Raw genomic sequence first — 16,235 nt, forward strand, 5'->3', positions numbered from 1 at the left:
AAGTTAAGAACACGCTCACTAGTTGGATCACTCGCTGAATCCATATAAGACATGCAAACGGAACAAGGAGACGAGGGGGGACAGGAATTGTCGGGTCAACTTAAGAGCACTTAGGTGGTACCTTGAGAAATGCTGCCCCTTTGAAAATGCAACCATCGTTTTCAGAAGGCGCCCATGTAAGAATAACTACCTAGTTGCCCTCATCTCTGTCAGTGCTTTCTGAGGCCTCAGAAGCAGCAGCCTGCGGTCTGTCAGCCAGTTCTCCAGTCTGGAATGACCGAAGAGGGCTTCGGCGTTTATCTGTACCTTTCCTGCATGGGGAGGTTCTGTTGCCCTTGCAGGAACAGGCAAAGACCGGAAGCAAAGCTCTGAGAGGAGGAAGCAGCAAGGAGTCAACCGCTGTCCCCAGCCTCCTCGTGGCCTCTCGCCCTCCCACCCTCTCAGGCCCAGGCCCAGGCGGGAGTCGTTCAGAGGCTCATTTTCCGCAAAAGTGATCAAGTCCCAACTTCTCAACTTAAAACAATGAACACGTTCTAAAGAGACATGACCTTCCAATCACTTGAAAATTATTTCATTCTCCTTATGGCTGATTCCGTTTAAAACAAGTTTTTACACAAAGGGATCAAGGAACTGCTGAAGAAAAGAAAATGTTTAACCCAGGCTTCCTAATAACTTTGCCACTGACTGCTGCATAAGGCTGAGGTTTGTGTAATGAACGGAATGAAAATCCCAGGACCAACAGTGATGGCTGAGAATGGCAGCCAAGCAGCAGATGAGAGCATTTTCTTACTTAAAATGTCCCCACCAGTGCACAGATATTTGCTGAAGTTATGAAAAGTAATGAGGTATCTCTATTAAGCTGGTAAATGAGACTTGTTCATCTAGTTCTTTCTTAGGGGAAAAAAAAAAAAAAATCTCCTCTTGAGCTTCTGTTCCTCCTTACATGTTTCCCAAGTTTCCCTCCCATCCCCTAACCTACAAATGAGGACGTCAACTCCCATACTTCTCTCCTGAGTAGACGCGGGCCTTCCGGGTGAGAGCGTAGGTTTTTGTGTTGGCTCCTTTCCGCAGAGGATCGTCCAGAGGCGACTGGCATGGCGGGTCCTCCAGAGGGTTCCAGTAGCTCTGCTCACACATACCCCTCAACAAGATCTCCGCCAGCTGCCTGGCTATCGTCTGGGAACACAAGGGAGCCAAAACACAGCCATGAATCTATTTCGTGTCATTCCTTTCTTCATTCACTCATTTAATAAATATTTTTTCAGTCATCGCTTTGTGCCAGGCACTATTCCAAGACTTCATAATTACATTTTTTTTTTGCTCCGATGATGAAAATTATATCAGTAGATGAGAAGAAAGAAAAGAAGATACACTAAGATATTCAAAACACTTTAAAAAAATAAGTTTATGCCCTTCAAATGCCACCCTATCCCTGTTACACTCTGAAGGCTAAACATGCTTTATGCCTGAAATAACTGAAACTTTTAGTTAAGCTCTTTTCCAAAAGCTCTTTTAAATAATAGGTGAACTGCAAAGATTTTCATCCCTTCCCAAGTGATGCCTGCTGAAGCCTGGGCTTGGCAGAAAGCCAGTACTCAACCTAGGTGATGTAATCCCTGCAAGAAATCTCTTCGTTGATGATAAGATGACGTCCAGTGCAGACTTTTAGAATGTCTTCCTTCTTAGGCGTGCCAAGGGCAAGTCCTACGTGGCTCCACCCTGACTCAGAACCTGAGGCCCTGTTCTTACTGTATCGGGGGACTTCCAGCCCCAAGTCCCACTGGCCTTGTGCAAAGTGGAGAGATGGCAAAGTAGGAACTTTGGTTACTGATCAGGACGGACCGTTTTTCAAAGCTGAGTAGGTATCTCCCTTCTTACTGTGAAGACCCAGTAATGTCTGGAACTTCTCCCCCTCAGTTAGGTGCAGATTCCATACTCCGCTCTTTGCTCCATAATCTAGGACAGGACCATGGACGATGGAGGGGGAGGGAGGTGGCAGCTACTTTGTTAACTGGTGCGGATCAGTTAACTGTCCTCATAATCCTCAGGTGACAAAAAAGAGAAGTTAAAAAAAAAAGAGTCCCTCTGAAAACAGAAACCACGGCCCAGACTACCTCACAATCAGCTGGAGGTGGCAAAATAGAACTTCAAGCAGCAAGTTTTTCCAAAGGTTTTAGCATTCTTGGGAAGACGCGGACAAAGAATGTTGATCTTCCCTGAGAATGAGCCCTTTTTAAATAAATATGCTTCAGAAGAGAACCATGTGAAATCTCTTAAAACACCACCAGGAAACCTAAAGGCAACCAAATCACTAGCTTAGTGGTTTCTGATAACCACTGGGTAAAGGCAAATTTTCTTGATTATTGCCAAGGAAGACCCATTGGCTTTAAATGTCCATAAAAATGTGAAATTAAATGCACCTTCTATCATCCCCAACTGAGCCATCTGTAAAGATCTCATAAGAACATGATTTTCAGGACCTAAACAGTTCCTGAACTGTTTTCTTAAACCTTCCATTATAGTCTCATTTTGATCTCACTGCAGTCGTATATACGCTAATGACTTCTGCTGGAGCGTCAACTGGCAAAAATAACCTCCACTCCCTATAGCAGAGAAAAAAAATGTTAAGGGAGAAAAATGAACAAGGAACTTCATTTTCTGGATCTATTTGCCACGGAGGGACTCTAAGGTTGTAAAGCCTTTGAGTTTCTGCCCTAAAAACAGTGTGCTTGTCCCGCTGTTGGACAGCTCATGCTAAATCTCATTTTCCCTCAAGGTATTAACCTTCCAGAGATTTTTTTTTTAAATGAGGTTTTGATGTGATTGCATATTTTAAAGGCATCACCTCATCAGTGCCCTACCGATTAGGAGGGATGTTGCTTGTGTTCATTGAAAGCTCAAATGAAGTTCAGAAAAGGAGATTACATGTGAGAATTTATCAGGAAGATCACCAATATCTATCATACCTTTTATGTTTTATACTCAGGTTATATCTGGCTTGCAGCTTAAATGCCTAAAAATTGCTGGTCACTTACCAAATACGTCTAAAATTAAAGGAAGTAAAGGAAGGAAGCTGGCCTGAAAGAAGACTTGAACTTCTTTGTACAAATTTGGTCATTAGTGTATTTTTTGTGATTTTAAATTGTTCATGAAATTTCTAAAACAAAAAATTCACCATTTTGACCATTTTAAAGTGTATAATTCAATAGCATTTACAGTTGACATTTAGCACACTGTTGTACCACCATGACCACTATCGAATTCCAGAACATTCTTTACCCTAAAAGGAAACCTGATACCGTTTAAGATGTCACTCTCCATTCCCTCTCCTTCCAGACCAGATTAGGAACAACTAATCTGCTTTCTGTCTCCATAAATTGGCCTATTCTGGACATTCTATATAATTGGAACCATATAATACTGTTATTTTTGTGTCTGGGGTCTTTTGCTTAACATAATGTTTTCAAGGTTTTATCCATGGTGTAGCATGAAAGAGTACTTAATTCCCTTTTATAGCAGAATGATATTCCATTATATGGATAAACCACATTTCATTTATCCAGTCATCAGTCAAGTGATGTGTGGATTGTTTCCATTCTTTGGCTATTATAAATAGCGCTGCTATGAATATCTATATACAAGTTTTTGTTTGAACTTCCACTTTCAATTATTTGAAGTATTCGCCTAGGAATGGGTTTGCTGTAAATGTACCTTTAAATCCTCACAAAGCGACTTTTCCGTCTTGCATCATAAATTTACATTTATCAGCTAATCTCAAAAGACTCAGATAGTTATTAAGCTGATAAGAAACACTGTCTTATGAATGGCAATAACTGGAGAAGTTTCCTGCTGTCCAGTGGAAACCAAGACATAGTGTAGACAACCCAGGAAGTGCTTCTCAACTAGGGTGAGCAAAGGATCACTGGTGGGAACTAGAAAATACAGATTCTTAGGCCCCTCCACTGACCTACCCAGCTGGCGTTTCTGAGGTCAGGCACAGGGAAGTGTATTTGTTCACGTTCTTAGATGGGCCTAACGCACATCTTCAGCCAAGCACTCAAGGAATTAGAAAGTTTAACCTGGGTCATTTGAAGACCATCAACCAAGACCAAAGGTGCACATGCAACTCAAGTTCAACACTGATGCAAAGTGACACCCCTCACGGAAACACGAACCACTTAGATAACACTGAAAATGTCCAGGGGAAGCTTTAGTCCACACACAGTTTCTTCAAAAGCCTCTTCACTGGATTTCTCAGGGAAAAGACCCCCCCAAAAAAAAAAAAAAAAAAAGAGAGAGAGAGACTTCTCTACCTTCCTAACTTATCCCTATTCAGAATCCTGCCACCCTGGATTTTTTTTTTTTTTTTTTTTTTCTTTTTTGGCCATCCTGAGGCATATAGAGTTCCGGGGTCAGGGATCAGATCCAAGCCACAGTTGCAACCTACACCACAGCTGCAGCAACACCAGATCCTTTAAGCCACTGTGCTGAACTAAGGATCAAACCTGCATCCTAGCACTGCAGAGACACTGCCTATACTGTTGCACCACAGCGGGAACTTCTCATAGGATTTTTTTTTTTTAAGTTAAAATACATTGATTTGAAAATCGTAAACCTTAGACAATATTGGGAGATATTCTCTTACTCTGAAAAATAATGTTGGTATAAGCAGCAGGCAGATTGCACCATAATTCAATGCACTCACACCTTTTAATGAGGAAAGACCCCTCATTTCTTTAATGAAATATATATTTTTTGAGAGTCTGTGTTTAAGAAATTTTGGAAGATTGGCTTTTTAAATGTGCTTTTAAAACATTTTTAAGAACACTTGCCCATATAACCAGTTACTTTCATTGTGCTTTCAAATCTTAGAAGAAGAAATCCTTCATACCTACCAGTTGAAACGTTTTATGGGTGTTGGGAGTAGGTCAACTTGGGAGAAGACATATTTGGCAACAATTTTAATCCCTATTTTTGCAGTGTTTTATTAAAGAACTGTGCCGATCAAAATGTTTTGTTTTTTACTTCTTAGGGTCCCATAAATCACATCAATACATCAATAAATATCAAAATCTGAGTGAAATCTTGGTGGGGTGTGTGCGGGAGGTCGCCTGTCATGTCTTACCCCCATGATTCTAGGATAGCCTATGACTTAGCCATCGGGCCCCATGAGCAGAACGTCCTCATCCTAAACTCTGGAGACACCAAAATGAAGATACAGCCCCATTCCCACGGCGGGAATCTCTTAGCCTTGCCCCACTGAACATTCCCTCAGAGCACTTAAAGGATTCGGGGTAATGGAGGACAACAGCACAGATGACAAAAGACAAAGGAAACTGTGATCTCAGGCGGGGCTGCCCCATCGACTGCGACCTGGGACGCTTAACGTCTAGCAGCACCAGGCCTTCACCCAAACCCTCAATGACTCTGGCTCTGAAGGGTAAACTACTGAGGAATAATTAATGAGCCTCCAAGACAAGAAAGTGAAAAGATTAGGAGTTCCTGTTGTGGCTCAGCAGTTAACAAATCCGACTAGTATCTGTGAAGATGTGGGTTCCATCCCTGGCCTCGCTCAGTGCATTAGGGATCTGGCGTTGCTGTGAGCTGTGGTGTAGGTCACAGGTGCGACTCGGATCCTGTGTTGCTGTGGTTGTGGTGCAGGCCAGCAGCTATAGCTCCAATTCAACTCCTAGCCTGAGAACTTCTACATGCCACGGCACAGTCCTAAAAGTGGAAAAAAAAAAAAAAGAAAGAAAGTGAAATTATTAAAAGGAAAGAGAAGAGAGAGAACTCTGAGTCAACAGGAGTGCCAGGCTGCTGATTAACCGGTTTATTTAACTAACTTTCCTATTCTGAGTTTTGTAGTCAATAGCAAACAACCAGGAACCTCTCAAGATCTGACCTACTTTGCTCTGTCTGGGTTTTGAAATGTAAGCCCTTCCTTTACCTCACTGGCATCAGGAGGGCTTACATTTTAACTGCCATACAGGATGCATTTCTCATGTTTCAGGAGACAGTATTACCAAGAAGCAATTGAACAGATGTTGACCAAATGTAAATCCAAACCACAATGAGACAGCACTTCACACCCACGAGGATGGCTGTAACTAAAAAGACAGATAATAACAAGCGTTGTTGAGGGTGTGGGAAAAGTGGAACTTTCATAACTTCTGGTGGGAATGTAAAATGACTTGGAACTGCAACTAATTTGGAAACTAGTCTGGCAGCTCCTCCAAATGTTAAACATGGAGTTACCAAATGAGCTAGCAATTCCGCGCCTAGGCGTATACCCAAGGATGAGCACATGTATATACATTAAAACTTGCATAAGAATGTTCATAGCAGCCTTATTCATAATAGCCAAAGAGTGGAGACCATCCAAAGGTCTATTGACAGACAACCGAATGAGGCAAATGTCTGGCCACACAATGGAATATCATGCTGCTGTGAAAAGGAATGAAGGACAGATACAGGGTCCAACATGGACGAACCTTGAAAACATGGTGCCAAGTGAAGGAAGCCAGTCACAAAAAGGTCGCATAATGTACAAATCCATTTTATGAAATATCCAAATAGGCAAATCTATAGAAGCAGGAAGTAAGTTTACAGTTGCCAGAGGCTTGGGAAAGGAGAAAATGGGAATTGACTACTAATGGGCATGGAGATTTGGGGAGGGGGGTGAGGAGACAGCGCTGAAATGAAATATTAGTGATGGCCGAACAATTCTGTGACAACTAAAATCCAATGACTTTAAATGGGTGACTGTATGGTATGTATGTAGGAGATGGAGAGAGAGGTAGATAGATAGATTGATTGATTGATCTACACATATTTATGCTTCATGGAGACATAATTTATAGGGTGTAACATATATACTATAGAACACAGCATGGTAAATGACATATACTTTATAATGCACATATGGGAGGGAGAGGAGACACCTGAAGAGCCTTTGGGTCTCAACCAAGTCCCTAGTCCCACTTACCATTCTCAGGTTTTGGGTTGTTCTTGTTTCGACTGCTCTGAGGATCTCTCTAAATCTCCCGACTCCTCTTGTCAAGTTCCTGTGTGCACACAGAATTTGACAGGGTTTCCATCTGGTGTGTGTTAATATTCAATATTTCATACACATATTTCAATGCATTTTGTCTACATAAAAGCTGTTGGCTGGATTTTAAGCAAACAATTGTGCAGTGCATGTCTGTGCATCTTTGTTCAACTCAGAAAAATCTGACCTAGGATTGATGGTCTTTGGTGATTCCACCATCAAATTTTTTTCAAGAAAATAAATATTGGAAAATCATACTGGAGGCAAAAAAAAAAAAAGCAAGATATCTTTCAAGAGTCCCTCTTCCATTTTACAGTTGCTCAGTAGTTTCTCTGCTCTGCTGAGGGGTAATGAATTCTATCTTTTCAGTGGCAAAAGGGTACAGAACTATCAACGAGGCACTGAGTGTAATGTGGTAAAGGCATCTTATAACCTGCAATTTTAGTGGGCAAGACAATGGTAAAAAGTATGAAGAATGAGGGGCTCCACCAAGCACCTGTTCTGCATCTTTGAAAAGAGACATCACATCCCAGTGAATCCATCAGCACCTCCTACCCCAACCAAGCCCTCAGGGGAAGCAGCAGAGGGTCCCAGCCCCTCCCTCGGGGAGTGTGCAGCCGGGGGTGGGGAGCCCTGGCCGAGTGGGGTCAGCACATCCCATCTCGTCGCCCACACACGTCACAGAGGCATGGCTGCTGACATGTTTCCTTAAGGGACAAATAAATCTTGAGTAAATCCTGGTCCATGCGCCCAGATCCTACTTGTTGTCTGCCCCCTCTGAAGGCTGTGCCCGGCCCAGCAGGTCCCTTTACATCGAGCGCTGCCACCTCCTATGACATAACCCAGTGATATTTATAACCCGCTCATTAGAACATATCTCATCTTTCCCAAAAGCCACAGAGCGGGTCAGCCGGTGCAGAGCTGGCCACCAGCCTCTGCGGGCTGTGGCAGATGCTCTAGATATTCGGCTCTCTTCTTGGATGACATTTTAAATGGCACGAAAGTATTAAATCAAACTGAATGTGGGTTCTGTATGTTACGAGCACTCACAAGGGCTATTACTTCGTATCTTATACCTACATGACATCCCAGGACTCTCATTCACAAGAACAGCCCCAGAACTTGAAGGGAACGCTTTGCTGGCAGAGCTACAGAAATACGCCCATATTCCTCTCACCCACACATAGCAGATGATATCAGATCAGAAGCTTTACGGTGGCATAAAAAGAGAAGCTTGGGCTCAGGACTCCGGGCAGCACCAAAGGGGACATGAATCAAAATTAGGTAACAGGCTCTGGGACGCGCGATCTCTGCTGCTCTCCCCTGCATTTGTTTTTACGGCATCCGTGTTCACTGGCTTTGGACTGAAGCTCAGTTCTCTTAGGGAACATGAGGCGAAGGAAACAGCTACGGCTGGAAAAGGGAGGGGAGGAAGGACTGGGCTGATGTCACTCCAGGATCGCAGCTTAAGCGCCTACTATGTACTAAAAGCATGGCATTTTCAACCGTATGCAGTAAGGGTAGGACTGGGACCATGTCGTTGGAGACCCAGTTTAAAGGGTTGTTCAAACAGGGTGGAAATTAGGCCTGGAGGGGGTAGTTTCAAATCCCAATGTTATAACTCAGGGAAGGCTACCAGATAGCAAGTGGCCATTCGGAAGGTCTCCCGTGCCTTCCTTGTGGAATGAGAAACACATCCAGTTACAGATGCACCGAATTTTCTAGCTATAATGATCCAACACAACTTAGTCCATTGCAACCCTGGAGAGAAACGGCCTGCCCAGGTTCACACGGCCAGTGAGAGGGCAAGCTGGGAGCTTCCAACCATACCCACCACCTTCCTGACAAAAGAGATGTGAACTCTCAAAGGGACATGCAACCCAAGAAGAAAACAAAATATGGACGCTCAGGTCTAGGGTTTACGTCATTAATATGCAAATGAAAGTGTATATCCAATCCAAATCTGATGCATACAGGTGGTCCCAGCTACTGAGACACTCCTAGGAACCGGTTCAAAATTGGAAAGGAAAATCAGCTGGCCCAAGTGAAGCAGCCTGGGGTCTGCAGATGAGGCCTCAGAGGCCCTAACTGAGAACTGATGGGGAGAGTCCACTCCCCTCTAAGGCCAAGGCAGTTTCTCCCGCGCAGGACTGAGGCCCTCTGGTGGCGGCTGGAGGAAGTCCCTGTGACTGAGGGGATGCCACCCAGGAGAGGCCAAACCAGGAGGGACGCAGGGCGCGCTCCCAAGGCACCGCACGCTGCCTTTGAGGCAAAGGCAAGTTTTCCTCAAACGGTTTCCAGTTTGTTTCTGGGAAGAGCTTAGGATTCAGAATCAAATTCTTCTTGAAGCTGGGAAGAATCCTGCTGGTAAACAAAGGCTCCTCAGGAACCACAAGGAAGGCTCGGAAGGCCTCGGGCTGCACTAGTCAAATAAGTGTGCCACCGTCAGGACCAAGCCGAGGTGGCCTGTCCAGCCCCAGAGCAATGTGACAACCGGAGGGAGAAGGCACTGGAGGGGAGAGACTGCACATTTTAAATATAAGAAAAGGGAAAAAGTGTCCTAAATGCAAAAGCATACAATTCTCAGCAACTCCTATACCACCCATGCTTTTTTTTTTTTTTTTCAGTCACATAATTTTATTCAAGTCGTCACTTCCACTGTTGCCATGACAGCAGAAAAAATTTTTTTTCCTTAAGCTAGATGGAGAATCACGATAGAATGGAACAAAAAAAGAAAAGAACTTGCAAGCATTACATTCTAAATGCTACGAAACACCCCGATTTGAGGGAAATAAACAAAAGCCACATGATTGCTTTCATGTCTCTCAACTATGAGTTTATTCTTGCCATGCTGAGACCCAGGCCTAAAATGATCTGTTGCTTTAAAACGCCACTCCAAACTGAAGAGGAGAGAGCCAAGGAATTTCCCCCGTTTGGAGGGTTTCCGCAGCCCCTTGACATGAGGTCATTGATTCCATTTCAGAATTCACTATGGCAAACTATTCTCAAAAGGAAGGTCCTTGCCGGCACTGGCAAGCTGTCGGAATTCGGGGTGCACCTCCTGCACCTCGCTCCAGCAAGCTTCCCGAGTTGGGTGCAGGTCCCTCCACGTGGACCGGTTCCCAACAGCTCAGCTGTTACCCAGGGGAGACAGGGCCTGCGAGTCCCCTGAGCACCAGCCGGCTGTTCAGCCTGATGGGCAGGCAAGACCTGCCACTATCTGTCCCCCCTCCAGCAGGGAGAGCGGAGGCCCGCATCCCTCAGCCTTGCTCTGCTGCAAACCTGAGCAACCTCCTGCTCCGTCCTGGGCAGGAAAGCCCACCCGCAGTCCTGCTTCTCTTGACCACTTCCATGTTGTTTTCTCTCCTCCCTTTTCAATCTGATTTCTTCATCCTCCTCCTGAGCCTCCTCCTTCAGCGCCTTGCCTGCTGGCCCTTAGGTCAGTGCAGAAGCATGACTTCCTAAGGACACCCAGGGGCACTGGCTGGCCAGCATTTGACTCTTGGGCCCTGAAAGCCGCATTTTCGAAGGCTGGTTTCTGAAACGTACATTTTTACATACAAACCTACAGCAGTGCCTGCTTATTCTGTTCTGTGCCTTTGAACCACATTCTCAGCTTTTTAGTGCTGTCACTGGTGTCTCCGCACTAGCAAACCAAGGGGGAAATGGATACGGGAAGGAAGCCAGAGATCCGAAGTTAAAATCGAGATGGAAAACCAAGGCTGGGAGAGACTCGGAGCCTGGAGAACCAATTTGCCTTGCGATGGGCAGCTGCCTCCACAGCAAACTCAATATATTTATATTTTTACATTCCTTTGGGGGGGGACAGAGTGGGAAATACAATTCTCCCCCCTTAACTTGTCCTTCCAAATTATCTTCTAACCTCAACGTCTGGCCCAGGCCATCAATGCACGTAAATCAGTATCAACGGTCACCGTCATGCAAATTCCAAGTTCTGATGTGAATAAAATACTTTTCATAGTGGATACCCGATTCCTAAGAAACAAAGAAAAGATACCCCTGCTGGCGTATATTCAGTATTTTTTCACTATCTCCCTTATCTGTGGTTGAGGACTTTATAACTAAAGATGAATTACAGAACAAGCCAACACAGTAGATCTCCTGGAGTTAAGAAATCTTTTGGCTTTTTCAACATTTCTTTTTCTTACCAACTGGCGCCTCTGTAACTTTTTTTTTTTTTTTTTTTTTTTTTTTTTTTTTTTTTGCCTTTTTATGGCCGAACCCTCGGCATATGGAGGTTCCCAGGCTAGGAGTCCGATCAGAGCTACAGCTGCCAGCCTACACCACAGCCACAGCAATGCCAGATCCGAGCCGTGTCTGTGACCTACACCACAGCTCACAGCAATGCCGGATCCCTAACCCACTGAGCGAGGTCGGGGATTGAACCCTCGTCCTCGTGGTTACTAGTCGGGTTCGTTAACCACTGAGCCATGATGGGAATCCTTGAACCTCTTAAGCAGTAGGTTATTTCAGTAATCTCTGATCAAGCACTGCTGCGCACCGAGATCCAGGCTTGTCCTTGAGGACACAGTGGCGAATAAGAGACAAGAGCAGGAAGGGTGGATGGCTTCACACCCCCCATAAGAATGGAAGCGCCTTGAGGACCAAGATCTCTGTTTTGCTCACTGACATATCCCAAGCCCCTCAAACAGAGCTGCATCCAGAAGGTGCTCAATACGTATGGCTGAATGAATGAAATTCAGAACTACCATGAGCGGAAGGAGCCAAGACCCCCCAGGGGACACTTTTGCTGCCTGTTTCTTGCCCCCTTCTTTCTGGCTGCACACGGTGGGCAGGCTTCGTGCTCTTAACTAATACATCCCACATGTCCTCAGTTGTGTTTGTAGCAGGGGTGCCACGGGGAGCAGTGACACACTTGTAGGAGGCTATGTACTCAGTGTGCCCAGCCTGACATGTTCTAGAAAGTTGTGTGAATAATGAAGATTTCAAGACTTAAAAAAAAAACAAAAACAAGGAAAACCAAAACCTTTCAGACATTTCAGGGAAGATTTGCTGCCCAGGTGCCTTTCCACCTGCCTCTTTATCTGAACAGTCCTAAGTCCTCCTTCAAGACTCAGGTCAAAGCCGCCCCTGAGAACATTCTCTGAGCTTCCCCAGGAAGACACGGCACCGCCTCCTGATGCTGCCAAGTGCACGCGTATTTTGAGTAGAGACAGCTTTCAGCGAGCAGACTTTCATTGGCATTTATGTCTGTGGGCACCTGAAGAGCACAGGCCCTCTCTACCCATCCCTTCTTGTCCCGATGACCTCACAGAGCCAGCCAGGTACCCAGAGACCCTTAGTAAGCTGTGTACCCTCGACAGATAGAAAAAGGTGAGGGCAATCTTACATTCTGAAAGCCCTTTCCCATCTCCGGGCTGAAAAGAGGTTTCTTGATGACAAAGGGGACGAGTGAAGCCGATATTTCTTGCGCCAGGAGACCCACCTGGACAATCAGTAGCTGGACACTGTCAGCACTTAGAGCCCTAGAAAAGCAGAAATGTATGTACCATGTGTCTACAGGCCAATTTCTTTTTCTTTTTCTTCCTTTTTTTTTTTTTCTTTCTGTTTTTGCCTTTTTTTAGGGCCCATGCACTGCATATTGAGGTTCCCAGGCTAGGGGTCAAATTGGAGCTGCAGCTGCCAGCCTGCACCACAGCCACAGCAATGGGGATCTGAGCCGCGTCTGCAACCTACACCATAGCTCACGGCAATGCCAGATCCTTAACCCACTGAGTGAGGCCAGGGATCGAACCTGAAACCTCATGGTTCCTTGTCAGATTCGTTTCCACTGCACCATGACGGGACCTCCAACAGGGCAATTTCTCTTCGTCCTCAGGCTGGGGGATTGCTTCTCTTTCATTTATACAACCCTTAGTATCATCTACGTGGAAAAAGTCTGGAATCAAAACCAGATCCCAGACCTGGAAAGTGGGAGAGGAAGAAGACATACTTCACAGTCCAGGAGACCACGTCGGGCGAGCTGTCAGGGAGCTGTTTTTCCCAAAATGGACTCCAGCTTCGCCCTCTCTGCTCTCTTTGCTGGGATCCAGTGACACGCATTTGTGAAGACAGATGGCCTGCTGCAGTCAGGGGCCAGGGATCAAACCCACAACCTTGGCCTCATTAGCAAAGGACTCTCTCTGATCACTGGAGCGAGCCAGCTGCAGCCTAGATACAGTGACAACCAGGCAGGCCGGGATGTGAACAAGCAGGCCAAGCTTCCGGAAGTCTCATTTCAAACCTAATGCGTGGTGAACTAGGCTTAACCACATTTTTGGACTATCTCAGCAACGATAGCTTCCTGGTGACAAAGGCAAAGTAAACCAGGCATTCGGGTCCCCTGGCCTGGCAGCGTGGCATGGTGTGCAGGCGCTGTGTCCTGGGCATCAGGGACACAAGGTGACAAGACATAGGGCGCCTCAGGGAGCCGGGCTGGTCCCTCCCGCACAGTGTGCTCATGGCTGGGCTGCATGCAGACAGACAAACTGCCACAGGGGCTCACGGAAAAACAGCACACGCTCCCCTCACCCCAACCCTGAGGCATCTGGGGAAACGTGGGATGTGGAAAGGCGTGCCCATCCCCTGTCCCTCTTCCTTTCAACATCTGGAAATAAATCAAAGGACATCAATCTTCATTGAGAAATATATACTGAGTGTCCACTAAGCGCAAGGAGAGGATCTCGGGGATGCGATGGCGGGCTGGCCCGTGAACGCACTTGCTACTGGACCCGTATCACAAGGATGCTCAACTTGACCCGAGAAGCCTCACGGTACCTAACACAGAACTGGACTCCTCATTCTCCCAACCGTTTTAGCAAACAAGTCAGAGCTCATCTAACATCTAAGGTTTGCTCTTCAGAGCATCCACCTGGAAATCTAGGCACGCGTCTCTGCTCTCAAACTTAGACAAAATGGAACATGGACTCTGGAGCCAGACTGGGTGCAGACCCAAGCTTCACCGTTAACTAGTTGTTGACCTTGGGCCAGCGCTGTGCCTCAGTTTCCTCATGCATAAAACAGTGATAGCAGGAGTTCCCATCATGGCAGAGCAGAAACGAAGCCGTCTAGGAACCATGAGGTTGCAGGTTTGCTCCCTGGCCTCACTCAGTGGGTTAAAGATCCAGCGTTGCTGTGAGCTATGGCGTAGGTCAAAGATGCAGCTCAGATCTGGCGTTGCGGTGACTATGGTGTAGGCTGGCAGCAACAGCTCCGATTTGATCCCCTAGCCTGGGAACCTCCATATGCCGTGGGTGCGGCCCTAAAAAGACAAATAAATAAAATTAAATTAAATTAAATTAAATTAATAAAATAAAATAAAATGGTGATAGCAAACGTCCCGACCTCCCGACGGGTTGTGGGAATGAAATGAGTTAATACACAGAATACGTGCTTTTTAAATGTTTGCCATTATTATTACTATGATCCTCAAAACTCTGCCATTGCAGAAACCCTCCTGGAATCTAACTTCTTTGGAGTCATTTAATTTTGAAGAAAAAAAAAAAGATACTCCTTTCACGTCCAAGCAGGCAGCAGAGGCAGGTGAGGAGAGGCTGAGTGGGGGCGGCCCCCAGGCCAGGCCTGTCCGAGGGACCCAGTCGGAAGCAGGCCGGACAGCCTGGGCAGAGAAGGGGCAGCTCAAGGCCTCTGCCATTCTTCCTGGGGCACTAAAGCCGTAGGGCCTGGTTTGAGGCAGCGTGGAGCCGTCTGGGAGTCTCCCACGTTCCTGTGAGTCGGGCCAGATACCTCGCTGGGGCCCAGGAAAGCCTAGCAAGTTGGGGACAGAAAAGAAGAAGCGGGCACAGGTTGAGCGTGATCCCGAGAAGAAGGATAGGCAGGGAGCCTGGAACGCGGGCCGTCGGGAAACAAGGCGAAGGAGCCAGTAGGGCTCGAGGCCGCAGCAGGGCCTGGGCCTCAGGCTGCACCTCTGCAAAGTGGGGCTGATGCCTCCTCCGAGGCCTGATGAAGGGGACGCCCGCAAGGCTCCTGGCTCAGTGCTGGAAACCACACCATCCTCCCGATCCGCCCGCATCTGGTCCCACCACCCACCCGCTGCTCTTCCAATCCACACAAAGAAGTTACCAGGGAGAAGCCACAAGCAGCTTTTGTGTGTGTGCATGTGTGTGTGTGTGTGTGTGTGTGTGTGTGTACCGCTGGTTTACCAGAAAGGAGTGCGGCATCAGAACTGGTTTCTATTATATACTGTGGTCCAATTTTTTTCTCAGCTGACAAGTGATTAGTTAGCACCTTTGGTAGTTTTTTTCCCACAAAGAAACAAAGGCTCAGAGAAATTATGTAACGTGCCCGTGATCATCACACAGCCCACGAACAGAAGCGCTGGTGTTTGAACCCAGGCCCAGTCTGCCTCCAGCACCCAGACGCGCTGGTGAGCCTGTCGGGCAGAAGCCTGCAGACGTGCGGAAAGTGTGACTAACTCCCCTGACAGGAACACAAAAGCGCGCCAGGGGCAGGACAGAAGCAGGGAAGGCGGGGGACAGCGAGGGCCCGACGGAGCCTCCCTGGGACACATGTGGTTCTGAAGAAGAGCTGTGACTCACAGCCCCTGCCCGTGGGGGCTGATGACAAAGGGACGGGGGGCATTTCTGCAAACCTTCACAGCAGATACGGACTCTGAACCAGATCGTGTCAGACGAAGAGACTGACATTGACAAAATGATGAGAATGTGGCAAGGGGCCTGTCCACCAGCTTCTTGTACAAGCTTCTAAATTAGATGCTTTCGTCACAGAATGCCTCATTTATGTGGCCCTTTCCAGTCAGAATTCACAACCAGTGGCTCAGATGGAGAGCTCAAGTGTGCCTTTGCACCATCTATAGGGAAAAAAAGCTTTGCTAAGCGCATGAGCAGGGCAAATGTTATCTGAGGGCAGAATGCTTAATTTGCTGAGCAGAATAAGCTATTTTCAAGCCCCTCTAAGCCATCTAGAAGAGCAAACATTTACCAGTAGGCCACTGACAAGATAATTACAAATGAGTCCCCTCTCTCATCAAGAAAGCCCCCTAAGACTTTCGGCTGCTTCAGGACAGAGCTGGGGTCCTCCAGAGCAAGGGCGGCTGCACACCTGCTACTCACAGGGGTGCTGTGAGGATCCCATGAGGTGAGTAACTGACTGCTCAGCCACTGCTTGCCATCATCACCTTCTTCTG

General features: G+C 46.6%; 1 protein-coding gene across 5 annotated transcripts in view; it reads right to left on the reverse strand.

Annotated features, from left to right (window-relative positions):
- TTC7B (tetratricopeptide repeat domain 7B) overlaps positions 1–16,235 on the reverse strand; it is a 248,963-nt gene that overhangs the window by 134,298 nt on the left and 98,430 nt on the right. For all 5 annotated transcript variants that reach the window (XM_021099609.1, XM_021099608.1, XM_021099606.1 and 2 more), the window contains exons 6-7: positions 6,986–7,064; positions 1,004–1,176 (exon numbers count right to left, since the gene is read on the reverse strand). In XM_021099609.1, the coding sequence (XP_020955268.1) occupies positions 1,004–1,176; positions 6,986–7,064 (252 nt within the window). The remainder of the gene's footprint in view (positions 1–1,003; positions 1,177–6,985; positions 7,065–16,235) is intronic.

The sequence above is a fragment of the Sus scrofa genome, chromosome 7 (assembly GCF_000003025.6).
Source record: "Sus scrofa isolate TJ Tabasco breed Duroc chromosome 7, Sscrofa11.1, whole genome shotgun sequence".
Classification (NCBI taxonomy): domain Eukaryota; kingdom Metazoa; phylum Chordata; class Mammalia; order Artiodactyla; family Suidae; genus Sus; species Sus scrofa.